The sequence below is a fragment of the Gymnoscopelus braueri genome (assembly GCF_963280865.1).
Source record: "Gymnoscopelus braueri genome assembly, chromosome: 1".
NCBI classification, from domain to species: domain Eukaryota; kingdom Metazoa; phylum Chordata; class Actinopteri; order Myctophiformes; family Myctophidae; genus Gymnoscopelus; species Gymnoscopelus braueri.
Genome location: NC_137603.1, coordinates 64,846,919 through 64,866,082, shown reverse-complemented (window position 1 = coordinate 64,866,082; position 19,164 = coordinate 64,846,919). Strand labels below are relative to the sequence as shown.

The 19,164-nt window shown below is 39.1% G+C and overlaps 1 protein-coding gene across 1 annotated transcript in view; it reads left to right on the top strand.

Annotated features, from left to right (window-relative positions):
* Positions 1–4,953: 4,953 nt before the first annotated feature.
* LOC308089509 (uncharacterized protein) overlaps positions 4,954–19,164 on the top strand; it is a gene marked incomplete at both ends in the record, with an annotated part of 32,851 nt that continues 18,640 nt past the window's right edge. Inside the window, 3 exons of the mRNA XM_080434281.1 lie at positions 4,954–4,970; positions 7,613–7,743; positions 13,530–13,670. Of these exons, the coding sequence (XP_080290407.1) occupies positions 4,954–4,970; positions 7,613–7,743; positions 13,530–13,670 (289 nt within the window). The remainder of the gene's footprint in view (positions 4,971–7,612; positions 7,744–13,529; positions 13,671–19,164) is intronic.

Here is a 19,164-nt window from a genome sequence, read left to right as displayed (position 1 = left end):
TGTGTTTGAATAATTTTGGTGACTCATAAAGTGTCGGGATGACATGCTCATTAATATGTTATATTATATGAATATGTTAGATTTGTGGAATTGTACGTGATACTTGTACCACGAACGTCGTACGGTGTGAGTCAAAGAGGAAAAACATGTTATGTCATCTGTTGAGAGACCAGTGGAGGGCAGAACTGGACAAGTAATGCATATTTTTGTCTGTTGAAAGAAAGTGTTTCAAAGTGTCCAATAATAACAATAACAAATATATCTGCAAGCAGCAATAAGCGGTTTCGAGGGATAAGGCAGAGGCAGGAAGAGGCAGAGAGAGAGAGAGAGAGAGAGAGAGGGAGAGGGAGAGAGAGAGAGAGAAAGAAAGAGAGGCATTGAGAGAGAGAAAGTGAGAGAGAGAGAGAGAGTAGAAGTGAACATGCATTAATTAACAAAGTCATGATTTTTGTTCAGAAATTATATTTGGACTGGTTAAATTGGGGTTTGAACCAGGGACCTATAGACTCGCGGGTAGACAGTGTAAAGGATAAGGATAATTCCTTTAACAGGTCCGTTCATGAAAGTCCTTGTGGTCTTATTTCCAATGAGGGTTTGTGAGCAATTAGGGGTTAAGGGTCTTGCTCAGGGACAAATTTCATCGACACATTTGCTGGCTTGGCTTGGAATCGTACCTGGGGCAACCAGGGCCTCTGGCTCCCAAGGCGGGCTCACTAACCACTCAGCTATGGCCGCAGTACTGACTGAGCCATTGGATAAACAGAATTGGATTTCATGTGTGGTAAGTTATCATACAGCATGGGTCGCTTATTATATACATACAAGCTCATAACGCGTCACATTGTAGATCGACTGTATGTGGTTACTGTAGGTGTTGTATTAATAATTACATCTGCAAAGTAACAAGTAACTAAAGCTGTCATATGCTGTAATTGTAGTAGAGTAAGAGTAACACAAATGGAAAGTAAAGTAAAAGTACCTCAAACTTGTACTGTGCTTTGTAAGCACTTGTATTGGTACTTGAGTAAATGTACATGTACACTTTTCAGCACCATTGAGGAGCCAATGACTGACAGGCTAGGTATCACCAGGTGCACTAATTGCTAGAGTGCAGAGGGACATGGGTTGATATTAATGGTATTAACTCAAAATGTATATATCACACAGCTTAGATTTTTTTATTAAATCGGAGAGTGATGTAAACAAAAATCTGTAGTGTAAAAGTTGCACGTTCATGAAATGTCAATGTATATTGTGTCTTGTGTCTGGGTAGCTCAGTTGGAAGAGCTCTTGACTCTGAACCGCAAGGTCATGGGATCGAATCCTGGCAAAGGCAACACTGCATATGAGTAATCTGGTTCCCTGGTGTATAGAGCATTGTTACAGGTATAGACTCATTTGTTTGTTAATGTTGCTACCCTTTAAATGGCCATGGCCAATAGTGTGGCATTGGGCGCTTAAAGTTAAATATTGGAAAAACTAAACATTATTTCAAAGAAAAAGCCACCAGGCCACTAATGAGTTGTGAGTGAAGACAGGTGTGATTGGTGATAAGTGAGAGCAGGTGAGAGGGGTGGATCCAAGGTTGCTGACTAGATGACTCTTTTCTATACCCACCCTCACTAACCTTAACCTCAGTAAAACAACGACCTAACCTCAAGAAACACTATTTGTAAAATGAAGAATTCCAAATGATGATCACTTCAACACATTGTTGGGGACAGGGATCGAACCAGCGACCTATGGATTCACAGGCTGCCTCTCTTCTCATTGAGCTAGAGATATGGCCTCCCTGATGATGTCTGTTGATATCTATAGGTTTTTCCGTCCGTTATGAACCAAGCCTCTGTTTCGCTAACTACTGTAGATCACTGGTTCACAAAACATTTACCAATTAAGTTTTTTTTTTGTCTCCTCAGAATTGAAACTAGTGAAAATAGTCGATCTACAAGCTCACAACACGTTGCTACCTGAAAAGTTGTGAGATTGTAGATCGGCTATTTTCACAAGAAAGTATGTCATACATAAAAAACAACTACTCTCAAAAAAGCATTTCATGTTATTGTTTAAAAATTGCACATGTCTGAATTAACAATGTCATGTTTTGTACAATGCAATTTAAATGTAAACTGTAATGAGTGGGGTTTGAACCGGGGACTTTCGGCACATGAGGCTCACACTCTACTGATCAAGCTATTCAATCCACAGCCTCAGACAGTGAGAAAGGAGAATCCAACAAAACAAAACAAACGGGCGAATGAAGTATGTCATACATTGATAATAACTACTCTCAAATAAGCTTTTCATTTAACAATTGCACGTTGATTCATTGATACAGTCATGTTGTGTGCAATGCAATTGAGATGAAGTCTGCATGAGGTGGGATTTGAACCGGTGACCCTGTGGTTTCAAGGCAGATGATTAAGCCATTGGACCAACAGACCTGAACTGGTGAAAAGGGAGTTCACACATGACACACTTTCACACAAATTGCTCATAAATCCTGGGTTTAAATGTTTTTCAAACTGTTCAAAATTGCAGACAATCTAAGGGCAGAGCTTACTGGTCAAAGTGATAGATGTGTTCCTCATGAGTCAAGGCACATGTGTAAGCAGGTTTAATGGCTGTCGGCCAAACGAGGCATGACTTTTGCCTGTTTAAAGTTTGCATTTAAAAAAAAATTGCTATAGCGCCCCCCTTTCACCAATTGGAGTAAGATTGGTTTCAGTGATACTTGGAATGACCCTCTACATTATTGCAAAGTTTCAAACAAATGTGAGTCTGCATGTAAGTGTTAGGGGCAGACGAATAATTTTCATAAAACTGCAATATTCATTGGCTCATAAAAGCTTCATTTTTTCACTTTTGGAAAATCCGCTTTGTGCGTTTGTCGGCATAGGTCCAAAGTACATGTGTAGACAGTTTCGTGCAGATTGTTCAAAAATCCCAGGAGGAGATAGATTTTAACTGCTTTTCATATAATTCAAAATGGTGGGAGATCTAAAGGTCAGAGGTCAAAAGTCATGAATATGAAAGTTGTTAGGCATGAGGAGACGCATGTGTGTATCGAAGTTTCATGGCTGTACATGGCTGAAGGTCAAACAGGGCATGAGTTGTACCTGTTCAAAGTCAATTGAGTGAAATAGCGCCACCCTTTGGCCTATATTTGTGAGTTTCGTTTCTTAGCCGTTTGGCATAGCCCTCTACCATATTGCCGAGTTTCGTAAAAAGCGACCACACGGTTGGGCCAGAACTGAAAAAACGGCGGAAGAAGAAAGCCTACAATCTCAATAAGGCTTCAAGCCTGATAGGCCTCGAAACCTTAACTAAATTAAACACTCAACAAGCATAAAGGTAATTTCAGACGGGAAGCGGCCGACGCGCCTATGTAATTCATTTTCAATGAGAGGTGGGCGATTTTTTGGGACTTGAGGGGACTTGAAGTTGAGGGGTGGTGAGGCGAGGGGGCGCGGTCCTGTGAAATGTTCGCGCTCGTGCTTGTTGGTGTACGCGCATGCGGGCGGCAAGAAATTGATTGTGGTGAGCTTTTATTTTCTCCGCACCGTGCAGGAGGACAAAACAACAATGAGCGATTCCCGCTGATCCAAGCGGTAACGCCCGCGTCCACCACTCCCCGTCTGTTAAGACCTTAATCCATGCGTGTAAACCCTTGATTCACAGCCTCACCATCAGACCTCCTCCTCACCTCTGATCAAAGTTAGGCTCCTTTGCATCAAACTATTGTGAGTGACACTGCATTCCTTTCAATCCTGCCATACTTACTTACTTAATCCTCTTCGTCCCAAGTGGGACATAAGGCTTCGACGATCTGCCTCCATCGGGACCTGTCTTGTGCTGCATGAACATCATCACTGATTTTACGTTACTGTTGTACAGTCAGACCTTTGTTTTTAGGCTGTACTGCTTCGACTTCCAGATAGGATGGAGCCTTGCAAAAACACTGTGAGCCTTCCCTAGCCTTGCTCTGATGCCATGCATCAGAGCAAGGCTAGGTGGCTAGGTGATGCCCTTCATTAATCACTCATCATGTACATAATTATCTGTTTTGACTGAAGTCTTTTTCCATTGTTCGATCTGCATACTTTCTCATCAACATAGACTACCTCACCTTAATGGAAACCACAACTATTAAAGCAACGTTGACAAAAAATAAGTTTAGCTGGAACTTCTTGTCTCCTCCTGTCCTCAAGTAACAATGTCCTCTGAAAAGCCATCTGTCTATAGAGCACCAAAGTCTGACGTAATTTACACATCCTACCTGGTTCGCGGTTTTCCACCCCCGTTCTGAATTCCCATAGACGTCTTTAATATCGCGTCAAATAAGATTCTAAGATGACCCAATGTTATTCGCCATAGAGAAATTACTTTACGAACCAGGGGATGAACGAGTGACTTCAGGACTTCTGTACTCTACTTTAAGTATAATACGCACCCACTCACCTTTGCAGCTAAGTGGCCCTTTTGCTCCTGCAATGTAAGATAGAAGCACTGTCTGTACTGATAAGACCCAATTATTGAAATCCCAAAGTATATTATACTTGGACCATGCCACATTTAATGCCTGTCTCAGGACTGCCACCTGCCAGTATACAGTGGATAACTTCTCAGTTTCCAGGTTTTCTAAAGTAAAGCTAACCACTTTAACCCTGACATCCCAATTGTCGGCATAGCATTATTGATTGATCTACATGCTCACAACATGCCGTGATGTGATGTGAGCTTGTAGATCGTCTTTTCCCCGGACATAATTGAGTGGCTTGTTTTAAAATGTGTAGCGCAGTGGAATAGAGTAGATATGACCCATCAAAAGTCCATTAGTACTGCATACATCTTGGGCTAGGCCTATGTGTTTCTGATAATATTACTGATCACTTGTTTTGCATGTCCATGGCAAAAATAAAATATTGACAGAAAAGTCCCTCACAAGCTGACATGGCGATGACCCCTGGGTAAGACATGACCTTTGACACGATCTAAATGTCTCAATAGAAGAGCAGGAGACCAAATACAACCACCCCAATGGACCCTTCACTAAATCCCACCCAACAGCGAGTATCCAATGTTAGCCTAGCAACCGTTGCTATGCTGGCATATGGTTTGGCACACTTCCGTCATAGCTGTCAAAGTTAAATTGCCCGCACACATACAATAATTTTCAACATTAATAGCAAGAATAGGAATACCACGATAGTGACTATGAACCAGCAACAGATTCCACGCACTCAGAAACGGTTGGAGGGTGTATTTCTCACCCCTTTGCCCAAGCTGTAATCTGCACTTAAACTGCAAGGCTGCTTGGCTGTATTGTTGAACATATAGGTGATGGCAATAATACTAATCACTGTAATCGTAACAAAGGTGCAAATCATATAAAACAAACAAATGTACAAATCCGCAGTGATCTGATGCTGATGTGTTAACGCCAATGGTTGCTTTGGCATGGTTTATCCTGAATCACTATTAGATGTATAAGCATGTTTAGAAACACGTGTAGTTTAGGCTGTTAATATAATACTTTTGATATCAGATGTATGTGTTATGGAGACAGTCAGTAACTTCTAAAGCCCAAGTTCAGAGTTCAACACAGAATCAAATACAGAATCACAGCGCAACGTGCAGGTGTTGTATACAACACCACCTGTTGCCTGTTTCGGATTCTGCACGTTAAATATTAATATCAATTAATTTGTTCATCTATTTATTAACTGCTATTATTTGTAGTCTTACCATGCAGTACGTGAAAACACCTGTCCGGCTGTTATAATGATGTTCAAGTTGATTGAGTCGGATAAACAGTTCCTCCCTCTAACATTTCCCTGTGTTTTTTGTTTGTTGAAATGATATAAGGCACAATTTTCCAGTGCATAGCCTACTGCAGGCCTTGCGGACTAGATTTAGAAGAGATTTGAACCTCTTGCTCCTGAAATTATCGATTATTTAAATGGGGAAATCCGTCATATAACATGCCAACGTGTGAGAAGCATCTTGGTTTGGTCTGGCAGAGTGGAGTGGGTGGGGCTTAGTGAAGGGTCCATTGTATAAGTTATATTGTATTAACATACTCTACCATACAAATTGTATAAGTTATATTGTATTAACATACTCTACCATACAGATAGTATAAGTTATATTGTATTACCATACTCTACCATAGAGATTGTATATGTTATATTGTATTAACATACTCTACCATACAGATTGTGTAAATTATATTGTATTTGCATACTCTACCATACAGATTGTATAAGTTATATTGTATTTACATACTCTACCATACAGATTGTATAAGTTATATAATATAACTTATATTGTATTCACATACTCTACCTAGAGTTAGTGCGTGCCACTTTAAGTACAGTGCCCCAGTGTATTTAGTTACTGTCCACCACTGTTTGTGACTGAGCCTTGCCTGGACAAATATTTATAACAAATATATAAACAATATAAATAACCTTGTGATTATGAAAAACTGGGCATAATTTTATATTATTTTATTGAAACACTTTGCGTTACACTGAATGACAATTTATAAGGTACATTCATATGAATGACAATACAAAATAATTAATCATATTATGGCATAGGTGACAGTCCAATAAACATTTTTAGGGTATTTTATTTGCTGTATTTGATAAATTGAAACACTTCTATGTCTTTGAGCCGTCAGTGTGGCTGCACATAGTGCCATTGAAAACGCTTAATAGTCCTACTGTAATGACACAGTCTAATCCACTTGAACCTGACGTATATTAGCCAAAAATAACCGAGCACCAAGCTCACAATGCATTGTGTCACCTTGTGAGCTTGTAGATCGGCTATTTTTGGCAAAGAGATTTGGTTTAGACAGAAAAAGTGTTCCAAGTAGGCTACTCTGTCTGTCTGTCTGTCTGTCTGTCTGTCTGTCTGTCTGTCTGTCTGTCTATTCATCCATCCAGTGGTGTAAAGTAACTAGTAAGTACATTTACTCAAGTACTGTACTTAAGTTGAGGTATTTTTACTTAACCAGATATCTGCAATTATTCAGTACTTTTACTTCTACTTTACAACATCTCATCTCAGAGGCAAATATTGTACTTTTACTCCACTACAATTATTTGAAAACTTGAGTTACTAATTACTGTGTAGATTATAATTATTACTACAAAATATACAGTAACCACTTCAGCCCTAAAATAGCCGATCTACAAGCTATCTATCTATCTATCTATCTATCTATCTATCTATCTATCTATCTATCTATCTATCTATCGTTCTATCGTTCTATCGTTCTATCTATCTATCGTTTATTCCATGACAGTTACCCACCTCCTCCACCAGGTAGCGAAAGGCTTTATATTGCAACAGTTGATCTTTTACTACGCATGCGTGAAACACGTTAACCCGGAACCGGAAGTACAAGAGCGTGTAGTTCTTCACGGTGTCGTGTATAACAAAGGAGGCGGTGAAAAATGTCTCGTCCAAAGTGTCAAATAGAGTGTGTACGGCGGTCGATCAATGAACACATGACGTCGGTGGGAGAGGAGATACTGTGTGTTTTGGACAAACAGCAGCTGAAGCTTCATGTCAGAGTGTTTGTGTTGGAGCGCCTCAGTGCGGCCGCAGAGTGGACGTGCAACCTCTTCCAGATAGAGATAGAGACACTAGAAAGTCTGCTGGACACACAAAACAAACTGCTGGACATTGATGTTGATATGGACATCCATCCTATTCCTTACACTGCAGGTTAGTAAACACATTGATGTTGATATGGACATCCATCCTATTCCTTAAACTGCAGGTTAGTAAACACATTGATGTTGATATGGACATCCATCCTAACACTGCAGGTTAGTAAACACATTGATGTTGATATGGACATCCATCCTAACACTGCAGGTTAGTAAACACATAGATGTTGATATGGACATCCATCCTATTCCTATCACTGCAGGTTGGTAAGCACATGGTTACATTATGTTGAACACCAGTTTAGCTAGAGTAGCTAAACTGCTATGAACTGCTTAACCCTGAAACATGACTATCTGTCATACCATGACAGTCATGGAACCACTTGTTCCTGGTTTGCGATTGTTTTACATTTACAACTGTCACATGTACATAAACGTTCAGATTTCAAATATAAAGTGCTGACCCTCAAGCCATGGATGTAACAAGTTGAGGCGCAACCGGTCTAAGTATCCGTATCTTCCGTAATGTTGAATAAAAAGCATTTTAATCCGATTGGCGGCCATTTTCTCTCTCTCTCTATATATATATATATATATATATATATATATATATATATATATATATATTTATTTATTTATTTATTTTGGTAATGTATCGGAGTGCAGTACACCTCCCAACCGATAGGGTCGCGTAGTTGAAAGCCACGGAGAAAATTCGAAGAAAATTGCGATCGGATTAAAAAGCTTTTTATTGAACAATACGGAAGATTCGGATACTTAGACAAGTTGCGCCTCAACTTGTAACATCCGTGGCATGGGGGGCAGTACTTTATATTTGAAATCTGAACGTTTATGTACATGTGACAGAAAAAATCTCAAACCAGGAACAAGTGGTTCCATGACACTTGCAACAGACGAGCGTCATGTGAACCATGGCTAGTTAAACACATGCAGTGGTGGAAAAAGTACTCAATTGTTTTACTTAAGTAAAAGTATCAATACTGCAATGTAGAAATACTCTGTTACAAGTAAAAGTCCAGAATTCAAAATTTACTTCAGTAAAAGTATTACTATCAAATTGTACTTAAAGGTAGGGTAACTGATATTTTTTGGTTAAAACAAAAAGTATTTTGTTAAAAGATTAAAGCACTATATTCATTGCTATAGAGTGTTTGTTCGGTAACAGGAGTCTCTCCGGCTCTTTAATAAACAGAAAATACATTTTCCGGTAGGTGTCAAAATCTCAGCCAATCAGGAGAAAGTACCCATTTTTAAGCTTCATTTTTATAGTGTTCCAGTTCCAATTTTGCCTGATCATTTCTTAGTGTCATCACTTCCAATTTCACTTGTTTAATCTATATCCTGATTGAGTTCTCTATCCTGATTGGATAAAATTGGAAATGAAACGAAAATACATTTTCTGTTTTATAATGAGCTGGAGAGACAAGGAGACTCCTTTTACTGAACAAACACTCTATAGCAATGAGTACTATCAGAATAAAGAGCTATTTAACACTTATTTTAACCAAAGAAAATCACTTACCCTACCTTTTTAAAGTAGCCTACCAAAAGTAGAATGTACTCATTATGCAGTATGTCCCATTTCACAAGTTTTCAAATGTATAAAACTATTTTGAAAATAGCAGATCTACAAGCTGTAGCTCGGCTATTTTCTAAAGGCCGAAATGTATATAGGGCTGAAGTGGGTAATGTCTGTTTTGTAATAATAATCAAAATCTACAAAGTAACTAGTAACTAACGTTTTCAAATAATTGTGGTGGAGTAAAAGTACAATACTTGCCTCTGAGATGTAGTGGAGTAGAAGTAAAATGATTGGAAATTGGAAATACTCAAGTAAAGTACAAATACCTCAAATTTGGACTCAAGTACAGTACTTAAGAAAATGTACTTACGTTACACCACTGGCTTGTGTTTCCGAACTTAGGCTAGTTTATTATGCACTTCCACCATGACAGCTATAGATAGAAAACAGCTTAACAATCCCCTACGTGGCACATTGTGTGTGCGTGCGTGCTCGCAGGCTGTCGGCACAGTGGACCGCGAGAGACCACGCTGAGAGAGAGATGAAGCAGGGACCCCCCTACTAGCTACTACAATTCAACATTTTCATAGATGGCTTTAGGGATGGCTTTAGGTTAATAAAATGGAGACACACAATAAAATGGAGACATTTTATTAACCGGTTACCGTTAGGCCTTAACAATTAATTAATCGATAACCGTTAAGAAAAGATTTGTGTAAAAAAAAATAAGTTTTGTTTTGTGTCTCCAGCAGAGTTTCTAGTGTCTCTATCTCTCTCTGTAGGCGGGTGCAGATATGGTTTGACCCAAAAAAAATTGGAACAAAAGGTTTCTCAATGGTTTATTGTAGTATCAGGTGTATAATAACATATCAAAAGTCTACCAAAATCGGACCACTAGAAATGTAAAATTTTCAAGATGGCCACCGCCAGTTCCTTAAAAGACCATTACTCCTCCATTATTTATCCTAGGCAAGTAATTTTGGTGTCTAACCCTATGTTTTGGTGATCTAGGAATCCAATTAGCTTATATAAATTATAGTGAAGTGATTATAAGTACAATTATGTATTGATAAGTACAATTATGTATAAAAAAATTGGTTATAAGGGTATTTATGTAAAGAATTAAGAAACTTGTCGTGACATAATGCCCAGCATTGGTGATTTTACTTATAATTCTAATTCTGTTGAAGCTTTCAACAATTTATTTTGGGAATAAATGCATTATTACTGCGTGGTACTGTGAAATTAGTCAAAACAGGGCCGCCGCGTGAAGGCTCAGTACCGCTAAACCCTATTTTTTTAAAAACTTTTTTCTTTCATGCTTTTGTATTTTACGTAGAAGTTCTGCCCGCTACGCGGGCAGAATTCTAGTACCCCCCCTAACCCCCCAAAGAAAATGTCGTTTGGGGGTACAAAATCATGGGATAAAAAAATAAATTAAAAAAAAGTACTGTACTGTACTGTACGGTCTGTACTGTACGGACTGTACTGTACTGTACTGTACGGTCTCTACTGTACTGTACTGTACGGTCTGTACTGTACTGTACGGTCTCTACTGTACTGTACGGTCTGTACTGTACTGTACTGTACTGTACGGTCTGTACTGTACTGTACTGTACGGTCTGTACTGTACTGTACGGTCTGTACTGTACTGTACTGTACTGTACTGTACTGTACGGACTGTACTGTACTGTACGGACTGTACTGTACTGTACGGACTGTACTGTACTGTACGGTCTGTACTGTACTGTACGGTCTGTACTGTACTGTACTGTACTGTACAAAGCGCAAAACGAAAGCGAAACCTAACTGCAGCATGCAAACCGAAAGCGAAACCTAACTGCATCATGCAAACCAAAAGCGAAACCTAACATGCAACTGACACCGGTGACTGATTTTTTTTCCCGCTTTCAGCCAGTCTGCGGATTGTAGTATAGATATTGTTTTTGTATTTTTCTCACAATTCAGTCCGTATTATCTGCTACTACACCGTTATGTTTGGCAAGCAGTTTTGCAATTACAGTAGACCATATGCAGGAGGCTTTCTGGGGCAGCAGTTTTATTGGTCATAACTGGCACAAAGTGATTGTCCTCCAATCTCCATCCCCAATCCACCGGATTCATGTCACACTCCATTTCAGTCCACACCATGATCTGGTAATAAACTCTTTGGCAGTGATATTTAGTCAAGGACTCTGTTGGAGGGAGATGTTCTGGGTTGACAAATGATTTGGCAGACACAATTTTCTTGCTAAGAAGTTTGTAGCGCAAAGATGAAAGTGAATCTGTATTCTTGCCACCAAACATAACTGCCATTGCCTTGCTCCCAAGGTCCTCTACCACATTTTTTTGCTTGATTTGGGAGCAGATTTGGGAGCAGAAACCCATTCACCATATTGGTGTATGGTAAAGTCAGCATAGGACTGTGCAATGACACCATAACTGTCACCCATTTTCCATGGCAAGCGATGAATCAGGGAGCCACCATCAAGGACATACTGTTCAGTTGGTGGGATAGAATCCAGTATAGTTTTCTTTGATTCCTCGCTTGACAGTTCAGTCACTGCCTGAGCTAGTTGGGGTTTGTCAGCCTTACGGAATATTTATTTGGCTTCAAACAGGGCTGCAGGGAATGGGCTGAGCTCATAGGTCATTACATCTTCCAGTGAAAGGTCTCCGGTTTTTGACATAATCAGAAATCGTTGGAACAACAGACCAGGATCAATGGTTCGGTCTTTGGTAACTTTGATGCTAGACTCATCTGCAAGTGTTTTTGCCCGGTCTTTGCGTTTGAATGAGATCCCAAAAATGGGCTTTCCAACATTTTTTTCAATGAACTCATTCCCAACAGTCTCAAACTCATGAATATTCACGTCTTCTTTGGCGACTACACCAGTCACAATGTTTCTCAGAGATGGGTCTAGAGAGAATGGTTTAAAAGTGCCACGTTTTTCTTTGATCTTTTCCTGGTCAGCATGATCTCGTTTCATCCTGGAATCTGTGGATTCTCTGTGTTGCTCACTGGTCGTGTAGATGAGATCATTGAATTCCTGCATGGCATTGTTGTACTAGTTAACTTGAAATGGGAGACCATTTCAAAGGGTTTTAATGAGTCACAAACTAAATATTGGAATTCACAATTATCTAATTGTATCTCTGCAATTTGGACAAGTCCAATGGATTCCTAGGCCCCAAAAACATACGGTTAGACACAAAAAGTACTATAAATAATGAAGGAGTTAGGCTGTTTTAATGATTTTTTTGGGCATCGTGGACGCCATCTTGAAAATAACACCTTTCCAGTGATCAAACTTTGGTAGACTTTTAGTATGTTATTCAGGACACCACATACTACAGAAAACAGTTGAGAAACCTTTTGTTCCAATTTTTTTTGGGTAAGGTGCTTTTTTTTCATATATGCACCCGCCTACTGGAAGAGGTTGCACATGAACTCTGCAGCCGCACTGAGGCACTCCAACACAAACAATACCAATACAAAGACGAGGAGGAAGAAGAAGAATAAAGTGGAAGTTACGTGTGGTTGCAGGTGTAGACTTGGCCAAAAAACAATTAGAAACATTTTTTTTTTTTTTTTTACGTTTCACCATTAGCCGCTAGTGTTAACCGGTGGCCAATTTCTTAACGGTTAACGGTTAACAGTTACCGGTTGGCCAACCCTAGATGGCTTCATAGACTTATTTGCACTATCATCAGGATAACTCAAAAAGTCGCAGGGGGCTTGTTTCCATTGTGGTCCATAAATAGATGGATGAAACTTGACCTTTGACTCTGTACTTGGCTCACTCTTTTTCCCCTCTACACCATACCTCGTCAAAAATAGCCGATCTACAAGCTAACAAAGTGTTGTGAGCTTGTAGATCAGCTATTTTGGGCGAATGCCCCCCACCCCCTTTAATAGTATATTGTTGAGAATACTGATGCTAGCTTCTTGGTTTTCCTGTGATCAGAATGTAGAGAGTCAGTGTAGTGCCTCAGTAAACTATGTCTGTGTTTACTGTCAGTCACTCTGGATAAGAGCGTCTGATAAATGCCTACATTGTAAATTGTAATTGTTGTTACTATGTCATTTAGATAATTTATACAATCTTTGTGAAAACAGCTGATCTACAAGCTCAATGACTGTCATAAACAAATAAGGAATATTAGCATAATTTGGGAATTTACTTACTTTGCCCTGTGAAATTAGTGCTACACACACACACACACGCACGCGCGCGCGCGCACACACACACAGTTGAGTTGTTGTGCTGATGCTGCCTCTTCTCTCCTCCTTCTAGCTGTGTGTAAAGAGGAGAGGAGCCCCAGTCTGGTCCAGGAGGAACCACAACCTCCACAGATGAAAGCGGAACATGAAGAGGGGGCTGGTGTGTCATCATTGACGTTACTACATAGGAAGACCAAATGTCACACTCTATCAGGTTAAAAAAAGCCACATCATGAAATACGTCTCCATTATAGTGGATTAACCCATTCAATCTGGGAACGGATCTGTGTCATTTTAGATTTCTTTGGGCTATTCAAAAATAGCAGATATACAAGCTTATCTTGAGCTTATTTTAGAAAAATCGTGATCATTTTTGCAAATCTTTAAATAATAAATATATATATATATATATATATATATATATATATATATATAAATTGCTTTGTAAAGCAATTTTTTTTACTCAAATCTTTGCTTCTGGGGTATTCTACAAATGTCTTCTAAATCACAGAACAATGAGCGAGGACGCTGATGGGACAATTCATGTTATGAACTGTGGAGAAACGCCCAGACAGGCCTGTAGGCCAGACTCATTCCTGAAATCAAATGCAAATTAGATTTCCGGAGGGAGGGGGGTTTACCAGGCTAGCGTTCCCCGGTCTTAATGGGTTAAATATTTGACACCACATCATGTTCATCAGGGTGTTCCACAAGCACCGGCTGTCCTCCGAATGGCCGTACAGAAGGGCCTCTGCCGCTGGTGATTTTGCTGCTGTATTTGTATCTGTAATTTCATATTTAGTGAAGTGTTTCTCCTTTCTGATCGCCCTGCACCTCCGTATGCCAATGGGAATGGGCTTTGCATCAGTTGCAGCGTCCAGAGGACTTGCTAAGAAAACCACAGATGAGCTGCGTGTATGTTTACATGCGCTTGTCAATCACCCGTGATTCCAAGTCCAAATTCCAAAGTCCAAATGGTTTCATTCTTCGTTCCCTAAGTGCCAAATCACAACAAGCATTGTCCCACCCTGAGCAAGCAGTTCACATGGGTGACAAAAAAAAGTTTTACCAGGGTGCTAGTCCAGAATTATTTTCCGGTCAGTAAAATAAGTTTAAATTATAGTCATTGTCATAAACATACTGGCCCTCATTTATCAACGGAGCGTATAAACCGGCTTATATTTTTCCATATATTCGGCCGTACACCAACATCGAAGTCACATTTATCAACAAATCCTATACAGCCAATCCTAGCGTACATTGGGTCGGAGCCTTGATAAATGTCACGGCTGAAACCGAGCGTCATTTAAATAACGCGCCCTTAACACATTGCGTGCCAATCGCGTAGATCTACGCGAACCTAAATAATTGCGCAGCGTGCCAGTCGCGTAGATCTACGTGAAGTGGTCTTTTTTCTTCTTTTTTTTTCTCGCAGGTTCACTTTTCATTGTAGGCCTCCCTCGCCACGACACATTTCATTGTAGCACACCTGGAAACGGAAATATCCGGAGATTTTCGTTCCCACCCGCTTCCACTCTAAATCTTTCCCTAATCCTCCATTTTCTCGGTTGTTGTTTTTCTCCTCGCTGATCGCTGTTTAACATAAACCGCGACAACTTAAAAATTTACCTCCATAAGAATTGAGATCACGATTCTCACACGATTCTCATCTTTTCAATGAAAATATTTATTGCACTCTTACTCTTAGACGTCACCTGAGTACAATGAATTTGTCTCTCTTGTAACAAAAATATAACTTTGGTCTGTACTGTAGTTGCTGAAAACTGAACAAACATTACTACATTCAAAATGTGGCACCTGCCAACTAATGTGGCTTTAAACAGACACCATCAACATCAAAGTGCTTGACTTAAATCCAAGTCTCAGCAAAAACATAGAGTAACTAAAATGAATTTGACAGCCAACTACTGTGGCTTTAAACAAAGTGCTTGACTTAAACTCAGTCCCTCTGGTAACAAAACATACAGTAACTAAAATAAAGATATTGCTGCTGCCTGAGTGCTGAACATAAAAAATAGATTTTTTGCAGCATTATAATAACAAAATGTAAACTTTGCAGTATCATCTGTCCACAGTGACACTGGACACCCAACTACTGTACAACAACACCAACCTGTTTGTTACAGGGAGAAATGCACTTAAGTTACTCAAAATACCTCACCACAGTGCTGAATATAAAAACAAAACAGTCACAGCTTTAGAATAATAATATAAAAAAAGCCTAGCCGGCTAGCACCCAGTTCAACTACTGTACTTAAAGGTTCTTGTACTGAAAACAACATAAACTTAAACAAAGTGCTAGACTCCACTGAGTAGTAATGTCACTGAATCAAAATGATTAACTTAAATACTGCAGTCAGTGCTGAATATAAAAACAGAACAGAACATAAAGTTACAGCTTCAGAATAAATGTAAATAAAGCCTAGCTGCCTAGCTACTAGCACAGTCCATCTACTGCACTTTAAGATTCTTGGCTAAGAACACCAACATGTCGACATTCTGAGGCTTCAGGGAGGAACGCTGGCAGGTTACAATGTTCATTAATTATATGATATTCTACATTTAATAAATACCCTTTGTTTTGCGGTTTAATTTTTTTTTCTCACACAATCAAACATTTTATGGTCATGAATCACCAGGATCCTGGATGGCTTGATTGTAGGCTTAACATAATTTATATAAATATGTTTGGAAATCTCTAAGGGAAAAATGTATGGGGTCTGGAAAGATGGAATCAAAAAATGGCCACCACTGCTATGCCCTATTCATTTAAGCCCGAGTATAAATATATACCCAAATGGCTGGGGGTACTATAATATTTAGACTATACATTAAATGGTGGTAATTAGTTAAATGAAATAAGAATATATTTTTTTAAATACATAAACATGTTCAGTACAATATTGACAGTTAATTTAACTCTCAGACTTAAATGAATAGCGGATTTTTACTGTGGGATGGATTGTACTCAGCTCACCTATAGCCAGATGTAGCCTGTGGCCAAAACACTGGAGCCTTGTCCAGTTGTTAATGTCGCATGCTTTTATGATGTTCGATCCACTATCTGTAGTGATGCACACCATCCTTTTCGGATCCAAGCTCCAGGAGTGGAGACTTTCCATTAGTCCCACTGCAATTTTGTCGCCCGTGTGGTCCACGGGGAAGAAAGCTGTCTGTAGGCACCGACTTTTCATGGTGAAATCACTGGTGATGAAATGCACCGTCAGGCTCATATATGGTTCCATGGTACGACTGGACCACAGGTCAGTGGTTGTCGCAAAGTGCTGGACATCTTTCAGTTCTGTCTCGACTGTGGTTCGAGTCTTGTGGTACATGGCAGGCAATGCAGTACGTGAAAAGTAGTTGCGGGAAGGCACTGAGTACCGCTTATCCAGCGTCTTCATCAAGTTCTTGAACCCTTCATTTTGAACTGTATTTATTGATGCCATATCCTTAGCCAAGTAAAAGGTGATGGCTTCCGTTATCTCTTTGTGCCTTCGTGAGCTGTGTGAATATGCTGTTGCGTTGTATAACGTTTGGGTTATGGATGTTTGCGTTGTTGTCTGTTTTTTTTTGTTTTTTTTTCGGGTTGTCCGTTGCTAAATCATACTGTACTTTATGGTGACGTTGCAGGTGATTTAACCCTCTAAGACCCATCGATCCCTTTTGGAAACAATTATATTTTATAAAGAAAGATGTTTAAATCTTTTTTTTTTCTGTTATTTTTTCACCTCTAAATCCTCATTGGGTCCTATTGTTTAGTCTTACAATGCCATTGGCCAGGATATTTGCATATAAATACCCCCCACAGAGCAGGGAATCATCACAACTGGAAACATCTCTGTTGGAACAGATCTCTTTTTTTCTCTGGAAGATATTCCTCACAAAAACGTAAGTAATATGCCTGTAATAATTGTTTTGGTGAACATTACAATGTCTAGAACATGTACATATGTTATTATTGTGAAATATATGTCCCAAATTTAAATTAGAGCTTGATTCATACTTGTGTCTTTTTGGAATCGTTGGGCCCTCTTGGTTGCAAAAAATACAAGGGCAGGCCTAATGTTCACCTGCTACTGTTCAGCCTTATATATAGTTTTCACAATAGATTTAAACAGTTATATGTGTATTTCCCCCACTTTGCATTACTATATATATATATATATATATATATATATATATATATATATATATATATATATATGTGAGAGAGAGAAACAGTGAGAGAGAGTAGGCTATATGTGCATTTTTACTTTAATTTCTAATTTCCAATGATATTTGTAACCATTGTTTTAACAGTCAGAACCATACAAGCTGGTTCCTTTGTTCACAAAAACTGAATTGTTTGCTTTGAGCAGTAAGCCTCAGAAAATGTCCACCCAAACTTTCTCTCTCCCCCTAAACAATACATATTCAACCATAGTTTAACCAATATATTCCCTTGTTATTTCTCAGTATGTTTAATTTGCTTTCAATACAACAAGGACAGTGGGACCACTGTGGTACTTGTTGGGGGTTGTGGGGGTTGTTCATTATTATTCAAGGTGTGGTGGGTACTTAGGGGCAATGGAATGATGCCCACTTAGGGGCAATCATCATCACACAATGGTTTGCCAGACAGTATTGTATGACTTGTGAAATGTTGTTTACTGCAGTGATGTGTAAGCACTACTAAATGTACTAATGGTGTGTCTTTATTTCATTTCAGAATGCCACAACTAAAGAAAGGGCCTTGCTTCACAGCCAGGGATGTTCTGGATATCGTGATGAACGGAGAGAGTGATGTTGACATAGACATCAATGAGACTGATGAAGAGTCAGATGAAGAGGACTGTGGCATGGGGTCCAAAGAAAACGAACCACCCAGTGAATTATTAGGTTTCTTTACTACATATATTGTACAGATTTTTATTTTGTTGTTCTTTTAATAAAATTGATTAAAAAATATGGCTTATTGGTGTTATTATTCATAATGTATACTGTTCTGAGGCTAAATATTATTCATAATTGATCTGAGGCCAAATAATAAACCATATAAATGAATCCTTAAGTTGTTTTAGTGAAGTAATTACACATTTGCCATGTTATCCTTAAAAATTGCCTATAGGAAATTTTGCTACCTGATGGACCCAACGTTTCCATATGGAAACATTTGCGTAAAAACTTACCAAAACATAAAAAATAAAAAAAACATTATATTTTCCTCTCCTAAGTACTCCTACAAGACCATCTGAAAGGTTTATTTATTTTTTTTGCAAGTAGAAATATGTCCGGGTCTTTTGTGGTGTTACCTGTCGTCGTTCCGACGATGCGAGAACAATGCTTACAGTGCACAACTTTTTGTAAGTCATCATCAGGATCAAACCCAAAAAAGTTCCACACTGGATGAATGTGGTCCTTTTTTCGGCACAAGCACAACTTCCCTGAGTTCCCTCTCACTCTCGCCAGAGTCGCCACCTGGATTTTCATCGGTGTTGTTGTCATTGTCCTCTTCACTCACTTCTGTGTCACTCATTTCTGTTTTTGTATTATTATTGTACTACTAGTCGCTCTCGTCACTCTTTGATCATCAGTGCTAATGCTAACGCTTCTGTGTAAACATACTGCGGCTCCTGCCCTCACATGCTGCAGTCAGTCAGTGTTGCCATGTATACTTATTATAAGCCACGTTGGGCTTATCTTTC